This window comes from Cynoglossus semilaevis, chromosome 11 (assembly GCF_000523025.1).
Source record: "Cynoglossus semilaevis isolate Cse_v1.0 chromosome 11, Cse_v1.0, whole genome shotgun sequence".
NCBI lineage: Eukaryota > Metazoa > Chordata > Actinopteri > Pleuronectiformes > Cynoglossidae > Cynoglossus > Cynoglossus semilaevis.
This window is the reverse complement of record NC_024317.1, coordinates 15,143,996-15,167,162: the sequence shown is the minus strand read 5'-3', so window position 1 is coordinate 15,167,162 and position 23,167 is coordinate 15,143,996. Positions and strand designations below refer to the sequence as shown.

Below are 23,167 nucleotides of genomic sequence, written 5' to 3'. Positions count from 1 at the left end.
TTCCTAAATAATCCAACTTCAGGAACCACATTTTCCCAGGACACTAAGACACAGCCTTATTTTTAAACCACTCAAATATTTAGATAAGATAAACTACTTAAGTAACATTAAACTGGTAATTAGGGTTGTCTCTGTACCATTTACCATTTAGAAACTATCCAACAGGGGTCGCCAACTGTATACTGTACGTCGGGTGGCCATAAATGGGGGGACAGACACCTCGGTGGTGGGTCATTAAATGAATTATAATACAGCAATGGAGTTCAGGTTGTGTTTATATAGGAACAGTATAATGTAGCATCAGGTTAATGCAGTGTAACTTGTCACATTGCACTGAAATCTGAATCCGTGTTGTACGCATAAATATTAATTGCAAATGATACGCTAACATTTAATGTCCTACCATTTGAATGTTATGCTAGGAAAACAGTGATGTCATTTATTCTAGTTAATGTGTATTTACCTTTAGTTACCTTTAGTGTATTTCCTCCTTTCACCTCATTTTTATGGCGTGCTTTAAATGCTGGACGTCAAAATGATCCCACACAGCTGATGTAATGCGCTTGTTAGAGGGAAATAACTGTTCTCCTGCCCACTTGGGCGCACCTCATTTCTGCAGCTAGCACAGACCAAAAACAAAGCAACAAATGCTGTGTGATTAATAGTGTGATGTGCAGTGTGTAAATGTGTGTGGGATATATATATATATATATATATATATATATAAAGAGAGAGAGAGAGAGCTCAACCCAACTTAGAGCCAGTTTTCTTTTCCTGTCATTAACTGAAGACTTGTTCAACAGATGGACACATCTATTTGTAGACAGTATTTGGCAGTATGTTATTGGGGCAGTGGTTCCTAAGTTTGTGGGGTGCAGCAGGGCAAATCAATATCAATAGGAAGTCAATGATAAATACATTTCATATGTTCATTGAAAATAGCATTTTTGTATAAATTACAGTGTCACAATTAGAGTTTTGAGGCGATAGCTGTGAATGTCCTGACGTTGGGGACTCAGCAGTTGTCACTACAAAAAAAAGTATTGAAGATGGATCATAACACTCTAAAAAATATATTTACTTGTAATTTCCTTTTTTGTTTGTCATGTTGTGACATGTCAATTTATCCATTTGTATCAATTTGTCCATTTCTTATTAACGGTCTTAGTGAGATTAGTGAGATGCCCCGTTAAACATTTAATGTAAAAACCACAGCATCTGAAATGCCATGTCAGGAAACCTTCAGTCTAAAGCCACAGCTACTTCAGCCCAGTGTAACACTTTAGTTTTCACACCACACCTTTCACAACACAACTTCCTCTCCCTCAAAAGGAATTTAAAAACCGACCAAAGATTTCAGTTTACAGAATCGTGGAGCAGCAGGTTCACAGTGTTTGCCTGCAACTAACTGACGTTGTTTTATTCCACACATAGACAAACACACACTCTCTTTTTATATAAGGAGCACAGTGATTAAATACACAATGCACAACAGGAACTAGTGCAGCATTAAGTCTGGTTTAATGAGATTATCATACGCTCATGATAGCATGCAACATCATGGTAATACACAGATATATGCGTAGAACATATATTTTAGGTAAATATATGGTATTCAAGCAGTCAAGTTTATTTTGTCCACACTTTTAGTTCCCACTGCGTGATCCAGAGTTCACTTGAAGTCTCAGGTTCTGCTTTTGAACTTCCTTCACTCAACATGTTGCACAGTAACAGGGAGATTTTCTGTCACAAGTGAAGGAAACACATGACATGAGTTGTAGTGGTTTATGGACGAGGATTGAACCGCTGCTGCAGGGAGTCGATGTTGTGTTTAATTATAGCTCAGGGAGAGCATGTGACATGGGATTTTAAATACACAGAAAGTGGCTGATTACGCTGAATATACAGGAAGTGGCTGATTCTCCACTCTGTGTGGGGGTGGAGGAGTTCCACTATACTGAAGTATAGTGGAAAATAATGACATGAACCTTTTTAACAGTCATGTTTTTTATTGACAAATAGCAACACGTACTGTACATACAACATATCTGTATATTATTGTAGTATTCATACTTACATATTATTAATACTTCAAAGTACTGTAGTCATAGCAACAAGTAAATGATGATAAACATCTCAACATTCAGCATGTGTTTGCTGAATGTTGGCTTCAACTTCAGGATAGATCCATCATGATTAAACATGCTCATCATCGGTTGTGATTAATCATGATTAAACCCCACCCTCCCTGTGATACATTTTATGAATGATTTTGAATCCTTTGACATTCCTAAAAATCAAATCAGTGTAGTTTCCTGACTGTAGGACAAATATGATGATAATGACACTGTGATCCCCTTCCAATAACTTCCTGCCACCTACGGTTGAATGCCCCCTATTTTTGGATCCACTTTGGTCAATGCACCAACCATCATAACAACAGTTTTTAATTTGACTAAAAATGATTGTCATAAAGAAGCTGTCATTGCTGGTGAGCCAGCCACTTATTTTGATCCTGACTGTCTTCGGCCTAAAACATTTACGACAGAAAGATGGCGACTAAAAGTCTTACTTTGGCATTAACGTTAGCTTGTGTTTTTTTTTTTTTTTCATCTTCTATCTTTGGTTTGTTTGTTTCTTCTTAACAAACCTGTGAACCCCTGATATCATCCACTGCTGCCTCTGCAGAGTCTGCCTGAGGCTCCGACCAGAACAGATGACGCTGCAGGAGGAGCAGACTGTGCATTATTCCACAGTCATTATCATCATCTACTGGGATCAGCTCATATAAAAACACTTAACTCTGCCTCCAGGCTCCCGCCTCTCTGGGACATGACTGCAGCCTGCACCAGCCCTCGCCTCCCTCTCACCCTCTCTGTTGCTTCACATTCGCTCCGTCTCCCTGTCTGCTGTTGTTATTTTGTTTTGACCAAACACCTCACTTCTTCTCCTCTCCTCTCTTCATCTCCTTCTCTCTCTATCAGAGTCATCAATGCAGGGAAGAGCATGCTGAACGAGGACCAGGCTTCGTGTGAGAAGCTGTTTGTGAAGAAGCCGAGTGGCAAACAAAAGAACTCCACCGTGGTGGAGGACAACGGGGTGAGAAAAGACTCTCGGTTTATTGGAAAACATTTGCAGGAGAAAATGTCTGCAGGCCTCACTCCCTGCACTGCAGCAGGCATCAGACAAACACAGTCGCTGCCCACTTCACTGAAGTCTGTGCAGAACATTACAGCCGTCTTTTTTATGTATGTGTGCACAGATCTACACCGTCACGCTCACACACACGCACCACGTATTTGCCAGCCTTCCTCTCAGTGTAAATGAATTACGTCATTCCCTTCACCCCCTCCCCCTCTCCCCCGTCCTCCTCTCCTGGCATCAGTGCAGGAGGCAGATGTCTCGTTGGGATTCAAATGTTAACACGTCAGCCTGTGAACATGCCTGAAAACACAAAGGTGGTTCAGCTTTATTCTCTGTCCCAGAGCAACATGGATAAACAGAACAGAGTGTTAAGGGAGTGAGGAGAAGGAAACAATTAAATTTCCCTTCTTACCAAGAAAATAGCAATACACTGAAGTACTGCAATATTTTGTTTCACAATATCATATCAATATTCTACAGCACTGTGTGGTTTTTTATTAACAATTAATATGCAAATTTTCATGTGTGTGTTTCATTTTTGCGTTGCATTTAAACCTCTGGACTGCATACATTTGCAAGTATTTAAGAGTTAAAAAAAAGTCAATATTTCATAGTGCCTACAGTATCGCAGTATACTACAATATATCGTATTGTTGTCCCTGTAACATGATGCATCTCATATTGCTGGATTCTTACCACTTCTTACTATAAATGTTATTGTTTCTCTTAATGGCAGAATATTGTTGGCAAACTCTCTTTTATTTTATTATGACATTCTTCTTTTACATTGGTGAAACGCTAAAGGACGGCACAGGAATTCCTCTCCACTTCTGGGGTGTGTTTGATGGACACGCCGGCTCTGGCGCTGCCATCATGGCCTCCAAACTCCTTCATTACCTCATCAGAGACCGGCTGGGGGAAATCTGCCACCTGCTGGAGAATCCCACTAGTGCACCACCCATTTGCCTGGCCAAGAATGGCAGCCCGTACCAAGCAGACACAAAGAAAGGAGCTGCACAGGAACCAGAGGATCCCGATGCTGTCAACGACTCCACGGTGCGATTCCACATGGAGAAAGTTGTCAGTCTGGAGAGTCTGTTGATGGGAGTCATAGAGACGGCCTTCAAACAGATGGTGAGCTCATGACCAGGAGAGGACCAGACAGTTGTCTACAGATAAAGCTAATGAGTTAGCTGCCTGAGAACAGAAGGTGAAACAAAGTTGTTGTTTTTTTTTCTCTTTACTCCAGGATGATCTGATCGAGAAGGAGAAAACGTCCTACGCCATCTCTGGTGGCTGCTGTGCCTTAGCTGCCATTCATCTAATGGGGAAACTGTATGTAGCCAATGCTGGAGACAGCAGGTGAGAACAGCTGAGCAGCTGAGCTGTGACAAATATCCATTTATGCCTGGTGGGAACATCTGCTGTGACTGAGAAAACATGGCAAACAACTGTCCTGGCAGAGTGAAGTACGGTACTAGTACTAAAGTGAAGGACTCAGTATCTGACATCTCTGCTCTTTTGTCCAATTCAAGTTCTACACATTCTTTAGGTCCGCACTAGAACAGAGAGTATTTTGAGATTTCTAGTAAGAGATTTAGTTTTGAGTTAGGATTAGGATTAGGGCTGGGATGGCATTAGAGTAGGGATTAAGATTAGGCATACATTTGTAGTGGTTGAAATCATACCACTGAGTTTGGAAAAGTATTACGGCATGTGTTCTCACAACTCCAGAAAACCAGATGATGTGTGTGTGTGTGGTCTTGGTATAGCTTTCCTTGTGGGGACATTTGTTTTGGGGTAAAAATACTACACTTGTAGTCAATGTATAGTTTGTCATTTTACACGCAGAAGCATCATGTAACCCCACACCTGCTCATATAACTTCATTAATGGTGTTCATAACAATATTACCCATAACCTTGTCTCCCCTCTAATCCTTTTTTCTTCTGCAGGGCTATAATCATACGGAACAACACAGTTATACCGATGACTAATGAATTTACACCTGAGTCAGAGAGGCAGCGGCTGCAGTATCTGGTATTTATTTATTTAAAATGTTAAATTAATTCCATCTTGCTCAGAGACATAGTGGGTAAAAATAAAGCAAATATATTTGAATATTTAGTTTAGTATTAAAATGATTTATGTAAGTTCAAAACACAGCATTTGGGAAAAAATAGTTAATAGGAACCAGTTTGATGTTTGTGGTACTTTTGCTTCAGTTGACGTTGTACTGTACTGTGGAGCTGAGTCACATCGTGGGTGGATGGTGTTTTCATCTAAAACTAGAAGCTGTGTTTGGTGCCTTCACTCTTCACCATCCCACCATTTCTTTTCATTTACAACACATTTATTCCCAGTGACTTCCTCTGTGTTGGTAACGTCTCTGATCTGGTATGCCACTGCAGGGTTTCCTGAGGCCAGAGCTGCTGGGTAATGAGTTCACTCACATTGAGTTTCCTCGGAGGATCCAACACAGTGAGCTGGGAAAGAAGATGCTGTACAGAGACCACACCATGACCGGCTGGTAAAACCATAAGAGTCGCTGCAGCTGCTGCACAGCTCATAACAAATCAGTGACAATGGGAATTATTGAAGTTCTGTATTCAGTTGTTTGGTCTCTGAAGTAACAGATTCAGCTGTGAATGACTGAGGTTTGTCGTTGTGTTTTGTTGAAGGGCTTACAAAACCATCATTGAAGATGATCTGAAGTTCCCTCTGATATACGGAGAAGGGAAGAAGGTGAGATGTTAGAAAACCTCATGAGGTCAATCATTTACATGCTTGAAATAAGACAGCCTCAAATGTGACTTCCACGCTGCAGAGTATGTACGTCAGACGTCACAACACTTTCTTTTTTCTGCCTTTAATGATATTTTTTGAGCCTCTTATTTGTCCCTCAATGGGAATATCTGCAGTGTAAGTCTTTTCAAACCAACACACACAACCACACATGATTAAATATTAAGTATGTACACCATACCATTAACTATGTGATTCCTCTGGTGCTCAAACCCAGGATTCTCTACGTGGAAGGCAAGCGGGCTACCCACTTTACTATTGAACCGCAATTTTCCTAATAATCCTCCATGTGTGGGTTTTTCTGATCTGTAGGCCCGTGTGATGGCCACCATTGGTGTGACCCGCGGACTGGGAGACCACGACCTCAAAGTGTACAACTCCAACATTTACATCAAGCCCTTCCTCTCCTGTGTTCCTGAGGTCAGTCAGAAACATTGAGGTGGCAAAAAGAGTCAAAATGACCAGATTGGTTATTTGCTTTTATTTTATTTATTTATTTATTTGCAGGTGAAGGTCTACAACCTGGACGAACACAAACACGGCCCTGATGACGTCCTGGTCATGGGCACAGATGGATTGTGGGACGTCACGACGGACAGTGAAGTGGCAGATGCTGTGTCAACATACTTATCCTCCAGTGATCCCTCTGATCCCATGAGGTATTGAGTCTGACTACAGTAATAATCCTCCACAACCAGTTCCAGATAACAGTTGTATTTTTTGATAACATTATTATATAGGTAGACTTTATATTTGTGTCCAGTTTCTTGTTGTTTTTTATTTTTTTATTTTACTATTTTCACCAAATGTGATCATAACTAACTCAACTAAAAGTTCCAGTCTACTAATTGATCTGTACTATTAGTACCACTCTAGAAAGAAAGAGGTTCCCTTTCTTTATACTGTTATAAACGTATATTGCCCCCTAGTGGAAATTTAGAGGACAGGTTTATCCTGCAGAATTAAATGGTGATGAGTATATGAAGTAATTTATAAACACTGATATACATGTCATAAAATATATTTTTTGGTGAGTTTTATTTTTAATCTACTCTCTGCTCGAGGGTCTGAGCTGTGAGGATTTGTTTGCACTTCTTTACAAAATATTTAGAAACTGAATGAACTGATGTCGTGTGTGTTGGTTTGTGCCACACAGATACACACTGGCTGCCCAGGACCTGCTGATGAGGTCCCGAGGAATCCTGAAGGAGCGTGGCTGGAGGCTGCCTAATGACAAGCTGGGCTCAGGTGATGACATCACTGTGTTTGTCGTCCCACTGGCAGGGCATGAGTCAGAGACATGATGTGACACGCTGCAGAGGTTGCAATTTAAAGAACTGACTCCTCAGAGTCTTTTTAACTCAATCCTGGACTGAATGAGCAGCAGGGGGCAGTAGCCCTCTGATGTTTATCTGTTTTGTCACGTGACTCATTTCATCGTATTTTTCTCCCTGAAACCAACAAGAGACCAGAACCGAACTGAACCAGGTTTGAAGTGAAGACCCTGGTCCAATTAGCGCCTTCGTCCTCTGTCAGAACCTGTTCCAGCTGCTTCACTTCACACACACTCTAACCAACCTGGGTGTCATTGTTACAGGTGCCAGTCAGAGTCCAAACCTTTGTGTTTTTGTTTCCTGATCCATGTCGAGGTCAACTACTGACTGTGACATTTAAAAATAACTGTTGATTTGCAGGTCATGACCTACAGGTGACTTTTTAAAAAAATAATAATAATATTTTGAAGGAAGATTAAGGAAACCAAAGAGATGCTGCTGCAGAAAGAGGTTAGAGATGTAAAAAAATATATAAATATAAAGTAAAAAAAAAAGAATAAACATAAAACTAAGGCCTGTTTCATCACAACCTTTCAGACTGACATTTAAGTGACAGTCATTCGGTTTATGCTGCACAGATGAACAGATGTTATTGTTTGTCGCTCACCAAACTGTGATCTGTCAAAACACACTCTGAACTGAAGCTGAGCTCAAGTCTGAGCGAATCCTCTCAGTCTGTCTGTCAGCCTCGTCTAACACCCTCGTCAGGCCCGTGTGTGCAGCTAGGAGGCGCTAACAGTGATCCAGTCCCGTTCCCTTCAAATTTTAAAGCACAAGAAAAACAACAGTGTTTAAACGTTTGCATGTTTATTTTTCAGGTGGTGTGAGCAATGAGCGAGAACCCGTGGTGCAGTGTAATGTTTAAAGTAGGACTGTCACCAGTAACTGTGGAGGATTTTATTTTATTTATATCATCTTTGAATTTGAAATACAAATCCATCTGTGACTCATTACAAGTCTAGCTTCTCTTTAGGGTCAGTAAACAGAGCTGCCCACTGCTGAATGCATCTGGGGGCAACTGTTTGTGCAGCCGTCCCAGTGGGAGTGCTGCACTTACAGACCATAGATTTATAACAAAAACAACTTGTGGAAAGAAAACATATCTGTACAACAAAAAGCATGAAGAACATAAAAAAGAGAGGAGCAAACCATTGCAGAAGTGAATTTTTCCTCTTTGATGAATGAAAGAATGAACGACACCAGAGGCTCGTGACGCCTGTTGCACATGCTCCGTGTTGATAATGCGGACATATTTAAATGAGTGTTACTAATAGTGAATGTGTTTGGAGATGATTTTATTTTTGGTATTGCACTGAAGAGAAGGAGATGAGGACCAGAAGGAACATTAAGATGTTTTTATGTTAGATTTTCCTACATGTCTTTTGTCTTCCTCCCTCCCTGTGTTTGTGGAGGAGGATGTGGTGAACATCACAGTCATGCCTTATTCAGAGCTGAGTGGGATTAGAGTTTTTTTTTCTTTTCTTTCTTGCACTAAATTTGACCCATTTACCTCTTCTGTACCATTGTTTATGTTTTGTGTAGATAATTTTATTTTATAATTTTTCACAGCAACTCAATGTGAGTTGTTATACATTTATTTTAATGTTTCTGTCACAGTTGATTTAAAAAAAATGATGATTCCTAGAATTTGAACTTATGAGTGATAAAGTGAAAGGACAACGTGTTCAGAAATAAACGTGATTTGTTTTTCTCATTCGTCTCCAGTAGTTTTTTTGTACACTAGCATCATTGGCTGTAATGGGTTACTGCATTAGAAGTTCATATTCTAGCAAACTTTCTCTGAAGCATATATTTATATTCAGAATTTTTTGAGTCATACTATTAGGACCCACTGCACAAATTGTGTGGACCATCTAAGGGCCATGACCCACAAGTTGAAGACCTTTGATTTAGGGCATTTGAGTACACTAAAAAGTGCACAAGATGGGAGTCTTCAATACTGTTCTATTTGGTTCTATGGTTTAAATACTTTAGAATTCTTTTTAGAACTTCTTTATTAATCCTTTAAACTAATAAATAAAATAATGCTAAATGCATTGGTAAAGTCATTAATTTGGTTTTTAATACAATTCCATGTAAACAGACCAATCTGAAAGGAGTGTCCAAATATTTAAATATAACTTCATGTTCGCATGAGCTGCTTTATTTAGATGTTGTTTTCAAGGTCAAATCTGGTCAGTTTTTATGGTAACACAAACCGTAAATAGGGATCTAGTCTAATTATTTTTCATTATATTGAATAATTCTCCTCAACCATGGGAGATTAAACTAATTGAAGAGAGAACATGATGCATTTGGATTCATTAGACTATTCTGGACCAAACTGTTCTATGTTATTCTGGCAGATTTGGTTTCCAAGCAGGGTGAAATCTAAACTAAACAGTTACAACAAATTAAAGGCATACAATATAAAAATAAATGCATCATGACGTTAAGTGCAAGTCAACATTTCATTTCCTTGGTCAGCTGTTCTGTCTGAACAGATTGTACATTAACAGACTTTCTCTTTAACACCCTCACGCATGAAGAAGCACTAATCTAGTCTGCCTTGACCTAACCTGACCCAAACTAACATAAACTAACCCAAATTAAGATAACCTAACCTGGTGTAATCTAATCTGAATGCAATGTTTTTACTGTTGTTGATATTTGCATGTTTTCATTTTTGTATAGCGTGGATTTAATTTTTTTTTTAGTTTATTTTTGCTCAGCAACTGCGCTGTGTTGTGTTCTGATGGGTTTGTTTTTCCGTGGAGACATTCAGTTCTGTCAGGGTCCACACCCATCGCTCCTGTTGCACGGGTCTACTTGTACTACAGATGATGTCATCCTTGACCGAGGAGGAGGGAGGGGCCTGTGCCCGCAGCAGCTGTGTCAAGTTAAAGAAAAAGAAAATTTTACAATACCGGACGTTTTGAAACATGCCTTCAAAATAAAAATATTAATTACCAAACTAACTTCTTGTAACGTTTTCAATTTTATATTTTGGAGATTTTAGTGTCATTAATTTTTGCCTTTCAAAATATTCATATTTCTTTTTGGTACACGGGACATAAACACACTTAGTTGTCACCGCTGCTTTTAACCAATATGGGGTCTTTAATTTTGACAGTCAATTGCGGAAGTCATGCAGTCCTTGCCCCTTTCTGCTGTCAGTGGGAGGGTCCTGTTTTCCTGCCCCGGTTTCCAGCAGCTCCCTCCCTGTAAAATTAGCAAATACTGCAGCAAAGAAGTGAGAGTATATCAGTGTGTGTGTCTGTAAGTCTGAAGAAGAACGATCCAACCAGGATATTCTCACTGACGCCGAACAAACCTTCTCATCTGCCCGGAGACAGGTGAGAATGACCTGCTGTCTGTTGGAGACTTGGTGACTTTATTCAGACTTGGCTGACACTCGGGATAAAAAAAGGTGTTGGCTGCTCCTCAGCGGTGTTTCCTCTGTTTTAGTTGGAGTTGTTCCTTCAACTGTGGCAGAAGAGCAGAAGTGCTGAGGTTTCCCTTGTGTCTGTGTTAAAGTTCAGCTGTTGATCACAGTGTTATAAGGAGTTATAAAGTGAAAGCAGAGGACCTGGTGCAGGTCACTGAAAGACTCGGTGGATTTGAGCCGGGTTTATTTCTAACATTTTCTCTTTTTGTACCATTTCGTCTCATGTTTATTTCCTTTGCTCTGCATGTTTTCTTCTCGTAAAATGCGCTAATTTTTAAGAGATATATTGATATGGTGAAATAGTGGAGAAAACGTTGGTTTGCCTAACGAGCTTTCACCAAGGTAAATTTTAATACTTTGCAAAATAATACGTCGGTGCTGATGCCGAGGTTTACTTTGGACTGTTGTCAAATACATTATTGATTTAGCTCCCGCTGATAAGGATTTAAACTTTAGGGTTAGTCAGCATTTTTTATTGGATTTATTTTATTTGACAAATTTGGATTTTGTTTAAAAATGTGCAGATGAATTTTATACAATTTTTATTTAAAAAGCTTTTACATTTTTTGCATATTTAATTTTTTAGAATTTTGCTCATGCTTGTTTTGCTACAGCTGATAAAGTAGAAAACTATTATACTATTCCATTTTTCTTACTTTTTAAACAAAGTGCACTTTAAATCAGTTTGTCTTCAATAGGGGGCTCACAGCCCTAGGGGAGTCCACAGAGGTCCTGCAGCTGATGGTTGATTTTGGTTGGTTTTTAAAAGACCAATTTAATTTCTAAACAATAAAATGTTTTTAATTGAAGAGTACTGAAGACCATGTCATGGGTTGTATTTTCTAGTACAGTGCACCTCAATACCCTAAACCAGAAGTCTTAAACAGTCGGTTCGTGGCCCTGAAACAATCCGCGAAAGTCCTGTCAGAATGAAACTTTGGTTTGTGTTTTGCTTTTAGTCAGGTACCTTGATTTACAGGAAGTCTAAGTTCCAAAATCTTAGCATCAATTACATTGTCTTATTTACACTGACAGATTATTTCAAAGCTAACATTCTCTACTACATACTCTGTGACAGATGTGCGTGTATTAATTAAGGCTGAGCGAAATTTCCAAGTAAAGTAAAAATTTTAGACTCCGTTTCACACTCACTTTCAGACTTTTGATATCAGATCCCAGTTTGTCTGGATGGAGCTTCAGCCTTCAAAGAGGACTTTGAAGCTCTTTCAACTCTACCATGATCCTGATGAAAGCCAACACGTGTATTTACCAAATACTGTGCGCTGCTGTTGGCTTCATGTGAAATTCCATGGTTCGGCCTGAAAGTCCACGACTGTGAGTTTCAGGAAGAGGATTACGTTTTTCTAACACATTTCCTAAAGAATGTGTGAAGTTGACCTGAGCTGTTGTGTAACAGACTGTCAGCATTTCAGTCCCATGTTCTCAAACCCTGGGCTTTCTTAAAAAAAAAAAGCTGTCATAAAGATGTTTTTTTTAAGATGTTAATTTTAGGGACTAATGTGTGCATGTGACATGTTACCACTTGCCATCTGTTCAATTTAATCAGATAAGATTTTTTTACTGAGGGATTAGAACAATGTGGACAGACAGTGTCTGCTCTGACTAAGACACCTGATGAACTCTGACCTATTTCTCTAGAAGACTCAGGAGATTCAGCGCTGACGGTAGAGACATTAAAATTAGCCAGAGAAATACATGAGTACAATACCCATCACGCTGAGTCATTTTAGTGTGTATTTTTAGAGGAAACAAGTTGTCTGGTTTATATCTCTGAAATATTTTCTATTTAAGGATTCGTCTGTTCCCCAGTGGTGCATAAATGTAGAAATATAAAAGAAATATTGTTTTTTGTTATTTTGAATTTACTATTTTGCTGCATTTTATTGTACAAAAATACATCAAATGTCATATTATATATATTCTTATTATAACAAAGTCTCTGCCTCTCTATTAGAGCAACTAAGTTCTTTTTTGTGGAAAAACCAAACCAGTTAGGATGATGTTTGTCTTTTTTACATGGAAATGCTGTTCAGCATGTTCAACAATTCTTTGTATTTTACGTACCAAACTGCCATCAGAGTTAATTAAAGTAATAAAACAAATCATTGACTTATTTGCCAATGGAAATACCCATAAATTGCTTGCCATAGTGAATCATCCCACTATCAAAATGTCCTAATCCAACAGCGATATGTACATGAACTCCTTTAGTACCAGATTCCAGAAACCTGTGAAGTAGAAAAATCTATGTGGAGAAATAACCAGGTGGAAGGTGCAGCCCTGAAGAACCTGTTGGACCAGAAAAATAATGTTTTTTCCTCTGACATGTTTGCAGATGATCAGAACATCAGGCCTTTGCTTGGTCGCACGTCTGATGCATGTTGATAATAATTTGCTGTGAGGGCAGGAGAGACTCCAGCTCGACCTCAGGCTCAGGGTCATGTTTTGCTGTCGCCTAACTCAGCTCAGCATGTTGCATAACTGTTGGCCCCTAAGCCTCAGGAGGCCTCCTCAGAAAATAAGGGGGAGTTTGTGTATTCATTAACCTGAGCGGCCGCTGGACGAGGCTCAGGAAATAATGCTTATTTGCTATGTTATGCTATGTTTATTAGCACTCGGTGGGAGCAGGAATTAAACTCTGATTAACATTTTCTTAGCTTTTTCACTGTAAAGCTTAGTTTATTTTTACACATGAAATTGGTTGCATCCTTTTCAGACGTCGCCTTATGTTAAGATTTCAGCCACTAGGGGCAGTGTGGAGTCAACAGTAAGCAGGACCCTTAGTTTTTTTATAATTATAATTTATAATTTATAATATGATGACAATGTCAGTTCTTGTTTGACAATTTGTTTATTTTTTCTATTGAAATATTCTTCTATTAATAAGAAGATTTTCAACATTTTCTTGTGTGTTGTTCTCACTGTGCTTTGGGTTGAGGTCATGCACACACTGTGCACCACCCTGTCTATTGAGACCCAGTATTGGCACCAGCACTCAGTATTGGAGAGTAAGGAAATTAACTTGTACTGATACTTTTTTTTAGTATCAGTACGAGTGAAACTTGATGCTTCATGATTCAGAATGTGAAGTTACTAACATGTATTTTCCTGACAGCCTTTTTTCACCTTAGCTTGACTCACTGCTTTGTGTCCATCTGCGTCTTTCTGTGTGACAAATGAAAACATCTGCAGCCGTAATTAACTTTCATGTTTGAGTGAAGTTTGCTGACTGATGATCCTGAATCTTTTGTTTCGTCACATTCTTTTTCACGGTTCACTGAAAGTCCTGTCACCATTGCTTCCACTTAGCAGTGTGGCTGCAGATCAGTGGTTGACACCCATGGTGTCTGGACTGAGTCATAAGGGGTAAGGCTTTGTTGTGGATGTGCAGAGTGGGTGACGTTTTTGACAGCTGAATCATGACGAAGAGGGTCGATGAGAATGACGACGACGACAGTGAAATCATTAACTGTTGGCAGCCGCAAACTTCCTCCTCAGCTGTCGCTGTCAATAGTATCCATTAGTACCTAAATTGAGCATCAGTCATGGGGAGTTGGTTGCAGTGTCTATTTGTGACTCATTGAATATATCAGGATGTTTCTTCTGCCTGTGTCACTGTCGCCATGGCCTGTGTCCATGTGCAGCACATCTGCACCGAGGAACACTATGTTTTTTTAAAGAACCACACAAATCAGACCAGTGCAGTCAACCCCAAACTTTTTCTTTAGCCCCCCCTTTTGGTAGCTATCTCCCAACTATTGTTTCGCAAAACAACTTCATTTTAAATTCTGTAATTGCTACATATATTATATTTTTGTTAAACTTATTTAATAAATTTAAAAATTAGTACAATTTTTCCATTGTGGGATAAATAAATAAAAATACATAAGACTGTGTTCCCCCTTCAATAGCTTTGTGTTCTCCTGAGTGCCCCCGCCCACCACTTTTGGATGTGTTTTATGAATGGTATAGAAAATTCAAGAAAACTGGAAAATACATTAACAGTGTCAGGAAATACATTTCCTGACATGTGACTTTAGTTTTCTCAGGTCTCCTCTCCTGGATCTCTGTCAGTCTGTTACCAATGTGAATTCACGCTCAGGGGTTAATTGTCCATTCTGTCGTCCACTGAGGTCAACAACAGACCAAATGATTTGTTAGTTTATCATGAATAGTAACAACTGATGTAAAAAGGAAGAAGGACGAGACACACTGTGACAATCACATCAGTGCAGACCAACAGGTTCTGTTTTATAGAACCCACAGTTTCACAGCAGAGAGTAGTAGTATATAGTTGAGTGTGTACTGCACACTAGTACAGTAAGTTTCAGTAAACAAGCCTGGTAGCTCTCAGCGACCTGGTTCTGGTGAGGCCTGTCCAAACAGAACAGCGGCCAAAAAGACCCCTCCCTGGAGTCAGAGAACAGGAAGTGGATTGTTTGGTTTCACAGAGAGAGCCTCAGAGCGACGGCCACTTGTTTGGCTCTGAGTCTGTCATGGTGTCGAGGGCCATCTCTGCTCCTGCGACATTAAACAAGCAAGTCAGTTGTTACTGTTGTTGATTTTTGTATTTGGGAACAATGGTCCAAATAGTTATTACAGTATAACAAATCAAATCTCCCACCTCAGCATGAGCAGCTCCTCCTGTTGACCAACTTCAGTATTGTCACCATGTTTGTGTCTGTGATTCCTGGAAGTGTGTTTCTGATAAAAAGCCTTCTCCTGTTTCCCCCGCAGAGATGGCAGCCATCAGGAAGAAGTTGGTGATTGTCGGTGATGGAGCGTGTGGAAAAACCTGTCTCCTGATTGTTTTCAGTAAAGACCAGTTTCCCGAAGTCTACGTGCCCACGGTGTTTGAGAACTACATCGCTGACATCGAGGTTGACGGAAAACAGGTTTGTACAAAGAGCAGGTGACGGGTTCGCGGGTGATTGATGCGAAACTTCAAGCAAAAACTTGATGGATGGGACATGAGAAGAGATGGGCAATATGTGGAGTGCAGTACCATTTAGGGCCACAATGTGAATCTTCTCATTAAATACGTTGAATATTTACCATCGTCAAACTTGAGGGAACTCGTATTTTCCCTGTGGTTATTTAGTTAGTCTAGCTAAACCATTCTAACATGAGACAAGTTAGCTGAAAAGTAACTTTTTCAACTTTTTGTCATCTAAAAAAGTCACAAATAAGATCAATTAAAACTAATACAAAAGACTGAAACTGGAGTGTCCCAGCAGCTCCCTGAAAAACCTGTGAGCTGCAGATGTCCTGTGATGTCACAGGGTTTTGTTCTCTTCAGTTGACCACTGCCGCATTATCACCACTGGGCAAAACAGGAAATGACTGGACTTCCCTGTTTCCTGTACAGACAGGGAACAGGGACGTCTCTTGGCAATCGCCCTCTCCCTCACGTCCTCCATCAGGATCCACCTCTGCCGCCTTTGCCTCCTCCTCCCTCTACTCCTCGTCCTCCTGCTGCTGCCACTGGATAAATATTTCTAATTTCCCTTCTGGTCGCTGTCAGATGTGGGAGTCATCTGCTGCACAGGAAATAAAAACTTAGGCTAACGAGATAGAAATCAGCCCAGAAGGGAGTATTTTGGTGTGGTGTTGGCCTCTTAAGTAAATCCCCTGCACCTCCCCGGAGGAAGGCTTTACTGTAAAATAAGCCCTTACACAACTGTCTGGATAAGATTCGTGATCACCTCCTCCTTCACCTACTTATAGGGAGGGAAAAAAGCATGTTCTCACACTAACTGAGCAGGACATTCTAAAAATAATTGTCGCCCCTTCTCCCCCCCACCCCCCTCCATAGTCCTCAAAGTCCAGTGGGAACAGCACTTTTCTGGTTGCCCTTCTAGTCTCAGCAGTGCATCACTTCCTCCCACCCCCCGCCTCTGCATATGTCTATTTCAGGAGCCTTGACTGATACATGTTCTCTCTGTGGGCAACATCTATTGTCAAGCACTGGATCCAGTATATTTAAAAATAAAACACACAATGGTGAAGGTTCTCTCTGTTCTTTTGTGGCAACAGTCCGTCTGCTCTGCAGCACAGAGCTGCACCCGGAACAGAAGGTATCTGGTTTGATGCTCTCTAATCACCCGCTTCCCTTAATTCAATTAATCAGTGGTGTGTTGGGATGAGGTCAGTCTCTGAGTTAATTTAAACCACACTGACAGCATCACAGGCTCACAGTGCTGAGATCAGCTGCAGCAGAGATGAGGACAGGTCTCTGCACAATGACCTCCTGTGAACGACTTATCGTCTCACATCAAATACTCAAATCAAAAGTTATGGTCGAAACGCAAAGTATGTAGTCAGTGATGGAGGAAAACTTGTTTCTGACTTCTGGGAAAATGAAAATGAAAATGCCATACAGTAAGAGTCATTTTGATTGTCCCACAAAAGGAAAGAAAATACAAAACCTTCTGATGATGTTGTGACTGTGTTTTTTCTGGACTTCTGACAAACACGTCACACACGTCAGCTCCAGGGCAAACAGAATTTTCCTCTCAGCCTCAGGACTGTTTCCTTTGAAGAAATGTGCAGGAAATGGGATTTGTTTTAAAACAATTTTTGAATTTGTGAGCTTTTAAGTCTTTGTCCTAATTTGACTTGTAGTTTGACTTGAAGTGACAGTGAACTCCTTGTCATTGTGACACAGCACACCACTGCACACAACCAAATGTGACCTCTGCTTTTAACCCATCATCAAAGTGAACAGTGGGCAGCTCAAGCGCCCGGGGAGCAGTGTGTGTGTGTGTGTGTGTGTGTGTGTGTGTGTGATTCAAACCTGAAACCTTTGAGACCCAAGTCCACTTCCTGAACCATCAAGCCACCACTGCCCCAGTTTTCTCCTAAATCTGAAATTCAAATATATTTAAACTCTAAAACCTATTTTTCTGTGGACTGCCTCCTTGCAATCACTTCACTTGTTCACCTCTAATGAACAGATTTATTTTTAGCAAAGAGGAAACTTGAAGAATGAATTCAAACAGTCTTGGATAAAGAAGGATGTGATTAAACCTTTTTGGGAATTTCCGCTTTTGACTGTAGTTTTCATAGATATAAGAAAAGCTACATTTTAAGTGTTTGTGTTTGGTACTGTTTTGTCCCAGGTGGAGTTGGCCCTGTGGGATACTGCAGGTCAGGAGGACTACGACAGGTTGAGGCCTCTCTCGTACCCAGACACGGATGTCATCCTGATGTGTTTCTCCATCGACAGCCCTGACAGTTTAGGTAAAACTGTTCAACAGAATTCAGACATTCAATGAGATGTTGATCTGTTGCTTTCTTTTAAGTCCAACATTAAAAATGAACTTCAGAAGAAGAAAGAAAATACAAACAGAGGGCGACATCCCTGCAGATAAACACACCAAAACATTTTTGTCTTACTTTTGTGAATATAAGGTTATAAGGCTGGAAAACTGGACTGTGAGGGACAGTAGACTGATTAATGTTGTTGAGGACAACGACTGGACTGAAGTTTAGAAAGAAACTCTCCACACGTTTTACAAGACACCGTCGAGATGAATAGTACTGGCTGAAATACACCAACTTTATAAGGAGACTTTTGCACTGAGACTGTTGGATATTTTTATGGACATTTTTTCATCAGATATTTTATCTTTCTAAATATTTTCTATGTTTGATCAGTTTCAGTTGTATCAACTGTAATAGAAAAGCCTTTATGTACTAAAGTGACGTAGTGACTGATACAGCCGTGGCCTGGAGCAGTCGGCACAGCGATCTGTCATGGGAAATGTTCTGCACAGGGTTTTTTTATAGTCAGTCTCCTGAGTATTTCAGTTTACTTTTTGTCTCTCCTGGGACAGAAAACATCCCTGAGAAGTGGACACCTGAGGTGAAACACTTCTGTCCCAACGTTCCCATCATTCTGGTGGGGAACAAGAAGGACCTGAGGAACGACGAGCACACACGGAGAGAGCTGGCCAAGATGAAGCAGGTACCAAAGTACTCCTAGAAAAACTGGCTACAAACAGGAAAAAGGTTCCATTGATGGCAGGGCAGTGTGGTGGTGGTCAGAGTCTGGTGTTGGGATACGTGTCATGATGCAGGGGTCAACAATACAATGTATTGCAGTATACTGAGAAACTATAAGCATGGCGATATATTGAGGTTTTTTTAAAACAATTTAATTGTAGTAAAAATGTCAGCATAGTAAACACACACTGCTGTCCAGGCTGAACATCTGGTTACTACAACTGGAATCAGAGAAGAAATACAATCAAAATATAATGAACCAACGCCATGAATAATTGCCAGTTAATTGTTAATAATAAAAATGTATACACTGGTGTAGAATATCAATATCGTGATATTTCAGTGTATCAGCGTGTTCTCACACCCCTAGATGATAGTGAAATGTTCTAGCAGTTAAGTGAAATTGGACAGTTACCCATGGTGCACCTTGTGGTTGGGAATCACTGGTCCACAATAAAATGATTTAACGATTTATTTGAGAATTCATGTAGAATATTCATTGGACCGACTGTTAGTCGTTCGTTCCGTGAAATGTGTGAAAATGTCCACAGATTTCAAAATAATTTAAAATGAGGTTTTTAATTAAATTATTTTGAAAACCGCCTCCTACCGGAGCAGAGTTGTTCAATAAAAGTTACCGCAAGTCGGAGACACAGCTTCACAGAATACTCGTTTATTCAAACACAAGCCCCGAGTCATCAGTATGAAGTCCCATTACAGAGAAGTACTGGTGTTAAGTACATCATTAGTAATTCTCTTCCACTCCTGAAACAAATATGGAATAAATCTTGCCTCGGAGCAAGTGATAAAACCACCAGGCTGCTCCATTTTTAATGACCATGACATTGACTTTTTTTATGCATTTCCTAACAAACGCTGCTCCGACTCTGCAGGAACCAGTGAAGACGGAGGAAGGCAGAGACATGGCCGGCAGAATCAACGCCTTTGGCTATCTGGAATGTTCCGCCAAGACCAAGGATGGTGTACGGGAGGTGTTTGAGATGGCCACCAGGGCGGCGCTGCAGGTGCGCAAGCGCAAGAAGAGGAGTGGTTGCACGTTGCTGTAAAGCGACTGGAGTTTGTGAAAAGCAGGAAAAACAGCAGACAACGGAGAAGAGAATGAGTTTAAAAAGACTGACCTTTGACCAAACAGCGTCTTTCTGCTGTGTTGTGTTTCACCACCAGAGTCCAGCAGATGACTGGAGTGGGAGCACAGCCCAAACAGGAAGTGGACTTTATGCCTGTTACAAATGTTGTTAGAACTTGCTGTGTCATGTTTCTCTTTGATTGGCATTTATTTCCTGATGTCTACTCTTTCTCCTGAAATTACTTGTTTTATTTTTGTTTGTTTGTTTGTTTTTATGTAACAAGGCTACGATTTGGCCCCAAGATAACCTTTCTAATCTTCGTCATCCTGATCTCTTAATCATAGTAGCAGTTGAAGAACTGCTGTTCTTGTCCACAATAGCTGGTGCTTTTGATTAGTTCCCATCCCGCCCTCTCTGCCAGCAGGGGGTGCCGCTGTTGCACTGTGGTCACAGTAACTCCAAGCAGAACCACAGACCCAATCTTTAAGTGATTCATTACAAAACGATTGAACAATTATTTTAAAAGAGGCGGAAAAGCCTGACAAAGTGCTCGTCTTTTGCTCTAGAACCAGCAGTGACAACAACCACGAAATTCAAAGGGTACCCAAAAATAGAAGTCAAAACCAAATTGTACTCACGTAAGACATTTTCTGCCCTTTAGTTTTTCGTCTTTTCTGAGCGTCGCTCCATGTTATTTGTGGCAACTCTGGCATCATTTTGCCACAATAGGCGTCCTTGTTAAACTGTTCTTGGAACCGATGATTAGCTGTGGCTAAACTACCCCGAGCTTCAATCCAGGAACATTTTAATTGAAACATTTTCCTGGTCAACTTGAGTTAATTTATCGATTAATCATTTTAGCTCTTCACAAAGGTTTGTTAACTGTGTGATGAAATAATGGTCCAGAAAATGTCTTTCGGAAAGATCCGGTCATTCAGGTGCAACATTCACAGTAGGGTTTTTGGGGCCAGGCCCACGGTGCACAGTAGATAGACAATGTTAGACCCAGGGGAGACAACACAGTTGGGACAGAAGTGAAACAACAGTTCAACTCGGCTGAAACATTCCCTCCTTGTTGATTGCCTGTGGCTGCGATGTAAACCTCCCAATTACGCCTGCTGCAGGCCAGTCCGACGGGTTAGCCCATTCTTGGAAGTGTTGTCTGCTGCGTGTGTGTATGTTTCCAGTAGGATGACATTCTTGACATGTTTGAGCAGAGCTGTGTGTGTGTGAGAGAGAGAGAGAGAGAGAGAGAGAGACACTGTTGTTTTCCCTGGTGCCTTCACTGTTCTGTTGTGCCTTTTCTCATCTTTCTTCCCAAACCTGATGGTGCCCCTTAGCTCGATGCTAACTTGATAGCATCTGTTTGAGTCTTGTAGCTGAAAAGCAGCTAAACACTACATTTAGTTTCAACCTCATTATTTTAAAAGGCAGAGCTGAATCATGGGGATTTCTGCAGTCACACCCGGGGAAACCTGTCTGCGGTGGCTCAGATGCTTCGTCATGACCTGCTGTCAGAACTCATCTGTTCATGACTCAGCATTTGCATGAGGGTTTTTTTTTTATTGAATTTATTTTCATTTGCCTGCAACAGTTGACAGAACAGCCCAGAGAGAGGGAGAGAGAGGGAGAGAGTCCTGATGGCACCGACTCTCACCACTTCACTTTTACTCCGTCAGTGGCTCACACATCTGCTCTATGTGTCTTCTGGCTGCATGTTTACGTCAGACTGTTACTCAACTTAGGAGAATGGAAAACTCTAACCGTTTGTGTTCAATGTGTGCGTGTGAGCGCGTGTGTTTTCTAAGAGTCTCCCAGGACAAGCACTAAACACCAAGTCTGTACCTACAATAAAGGTTTAATATGAGCTACCGCCCTCTAGCGGCTGTAACTGAACAACGTTCTTGGTAGATTACCGTCTGCAATGCGTGATTGTTTTCTCTTTGCAGAAAAAAACCAAATTGCTTATAAACACCTCAAATACACACCTCATCTCAGTACCTCAAATATAAATTAATAAGTAAATCATTTTTTGTGTTTTAACGCAACTAATAGCACAAGAAGAGATGAAATACTTTGCTAAATATATAACAACAGTGTGTTTAACCACAAGCACAGAATAAGTAACCTAAAAAAAAACACAATAACAATAATAACACAATTAACAATAACAAAAAAAGTTGGAATATTTGCAAAATTAAAATTATGTTTCACCAAAGTAATTGAAAAGTTGGAGATATTGAGAAAATGTTTTCAGTAGCAACAAAGTTTTAAAGTCATATAAAGGTAGGAAACATTTAACGGCTGCACAACTCAAGGATTCAGTGATAATTTACAGTAATTTATTGGTAAATGCCCTTCACTTTTACTGTGTGCAAAAAAGTTCTTTCAGGGTTGCTGCATGTCATAAAAACCCAGGGTCTCACACACACACACACACACACACACACACACCGCCATATGTGAGAATTGTGCTTTCTTTCCTTCTCTCAGTAAAATTATTAAATATCTTTATCTTTTTTCCTGTTATTGTACTTTTACTTTGTGAACAGGAAGTGATGTAATGAATGTTTGATCTTAGAGTGAACATGAACATTGTTAATAAACTATTTTTGAAACAAGAACAACCTGAAGGTGGATCTTGACCCTGGCTCTGTCTGACACTGACGTTTTTTTCAGCTTCTTCTCCAACACTGGCTTAGTGTCAACTGGACACTGACAAACAGGAGTAAGTGGTTATTTGTCCTCACATGATGGATGAGTGATCGGGTGTGGACTGACGACCTGACCATCAGACACACCTGTGTGAATGCAGAACACCTGCTTATGGTTCCTCCAGCTGATAAAAGACTCAGCTCCCAGTCAGCTCAATCTTTTGTCTCTCAGCAGAGCATCTCTGTCGACAACTGTCAGCGGTCTGTGGGTTCTTTAAAGTTAATTTTCCTGTTTATGTTGGGTTGTGAAACCTCTCTGTTGTTTGCTGGTTTACCTGTCAGGCTGTGATTTTAAAATTAGGCGATGACAGATGTGAAGAAGGAAACTGTTGCTTTTATCAGCAGTTTCAGAAAACAGTCTTGGTTAGAAGCACACACACTGTGAGGACTTGCTGGTGACGTCAACGTCTTCTGTAGCTGGTTGAGCTGCAGACTCAGGGTTGTGTCTAATCAGCTGACGACTCATTCAGTCATCTGCTACTTTAACAATTTCAGACATAGTTGGAACTACAGGGGGCAGTAGAACGTTCGGTAACAAGTCAAGTTCTTAATCAGAAGGTTCTCAAGAGTATTTGTGTTCCAGTTCCTGTCACTGACTAACACAGG

The 23,167-nt window shown here is 40.4% G+C and overlaps 2 protein-coding genes across 2 annotated transcripts in view; both read left to right on the top strand.

Moving 5' to 3' along the window:
* ppm1j (protein phosphatase, Mg2+/Mn2+ dependent, 1J) overlaps window positions 1-8,997 on the top strand; it is an 11,102-nt gene extending 2,105 nt beyond the window's left edge. The window contains exons 2-10 of the mRNA XM_008320891.3: window positions 2,985-3,099; window positions 3,949-4,278; window positions 4,394-4,506; window positions 5,100-5,184; window positions 5,556-5,674; window positions 5,826-5,889; window positions 6,262-6,369; window positions 6,457-6,608; window positions 7,106-8,997. Coding sequence (XP_008319113.1) covers window positions 2,985-3,099; window positions 3,949-4,278; window positions 4,394-4,506; window positions 5,100-5,184; window positions 5,556-5,674; window positions 5,826-5,889; window positions 6,262-6,369; window positions 6,457-6,608; window positions 7,106-7,253 — 1,234 coding nt within the window. The 3' untranslated portion in view covers window positions 7,254-8,997. The remainder of the gene's footprint in view (window positions 1-2,984; window positions 3,100-3,948; window positions 4,279-4,393; window positions 4,507-5,099; window positions 5,185-5,555; window positions 5,675-5,825; window positions 5,890-6,261; window positions 6,370-6,456; window positions 6,609-7,105) is intronic.
* A 1,484-nt stretch (window positions 8,998-10,481) lies between these two features.
* LOC103386563 (rho-related GTP-binding protein RhoA-D) lies at window positions 10,482-22,471 on the top strand. The gene is made up of 5 exons (XM_008320892.3): window positions 10,482-10,639; window positions 15,490-15,647; window positions 17,874-17,994; window positions 18,591-18,721; window positions 19,653-22,471. The coding sequence occupies exons 2-5, from the start codon at window positions 15,492-15,494 to the stop codon at window positions 19,824-19,826; spliced, it is 582 nt and encodes a 193-aa protein (XP_008319114.1). The 5' UTR covers window positions 10,482-10,639; window positions 15,490-15,491; the 3' UTR covers window positions 19,827-22,471.
* Window positions 22,472-23,167: the final 696 nt, after the last annotated feature.

Excerpts from the sequence above, each read along its gene's own strand:
- LOC103386563 (XM_008320892.3), top strand. The coding sequence starts at position 15,492 with ATGGCAGCCATCAGGAAGAAGTTGGTGATTGTCGGTGATGGAGCGTGT. Across the intron at positions 15,648-17,873 it reads TCGAGGTTGACGGAAAACAG|GTGGAGTTGGCCCTGTGGGA; the intron begins GTTTGTACAAAG and ends GTTTTGTCCCAG. Across the intron at positions 17,995-18,590 it reads CGACAGCCCTGACAGTTTAG|AAAACATCCCTGAGAAGTGG; the intron begins GTAAAACTGTTC and ends CTCCTGGGACAG.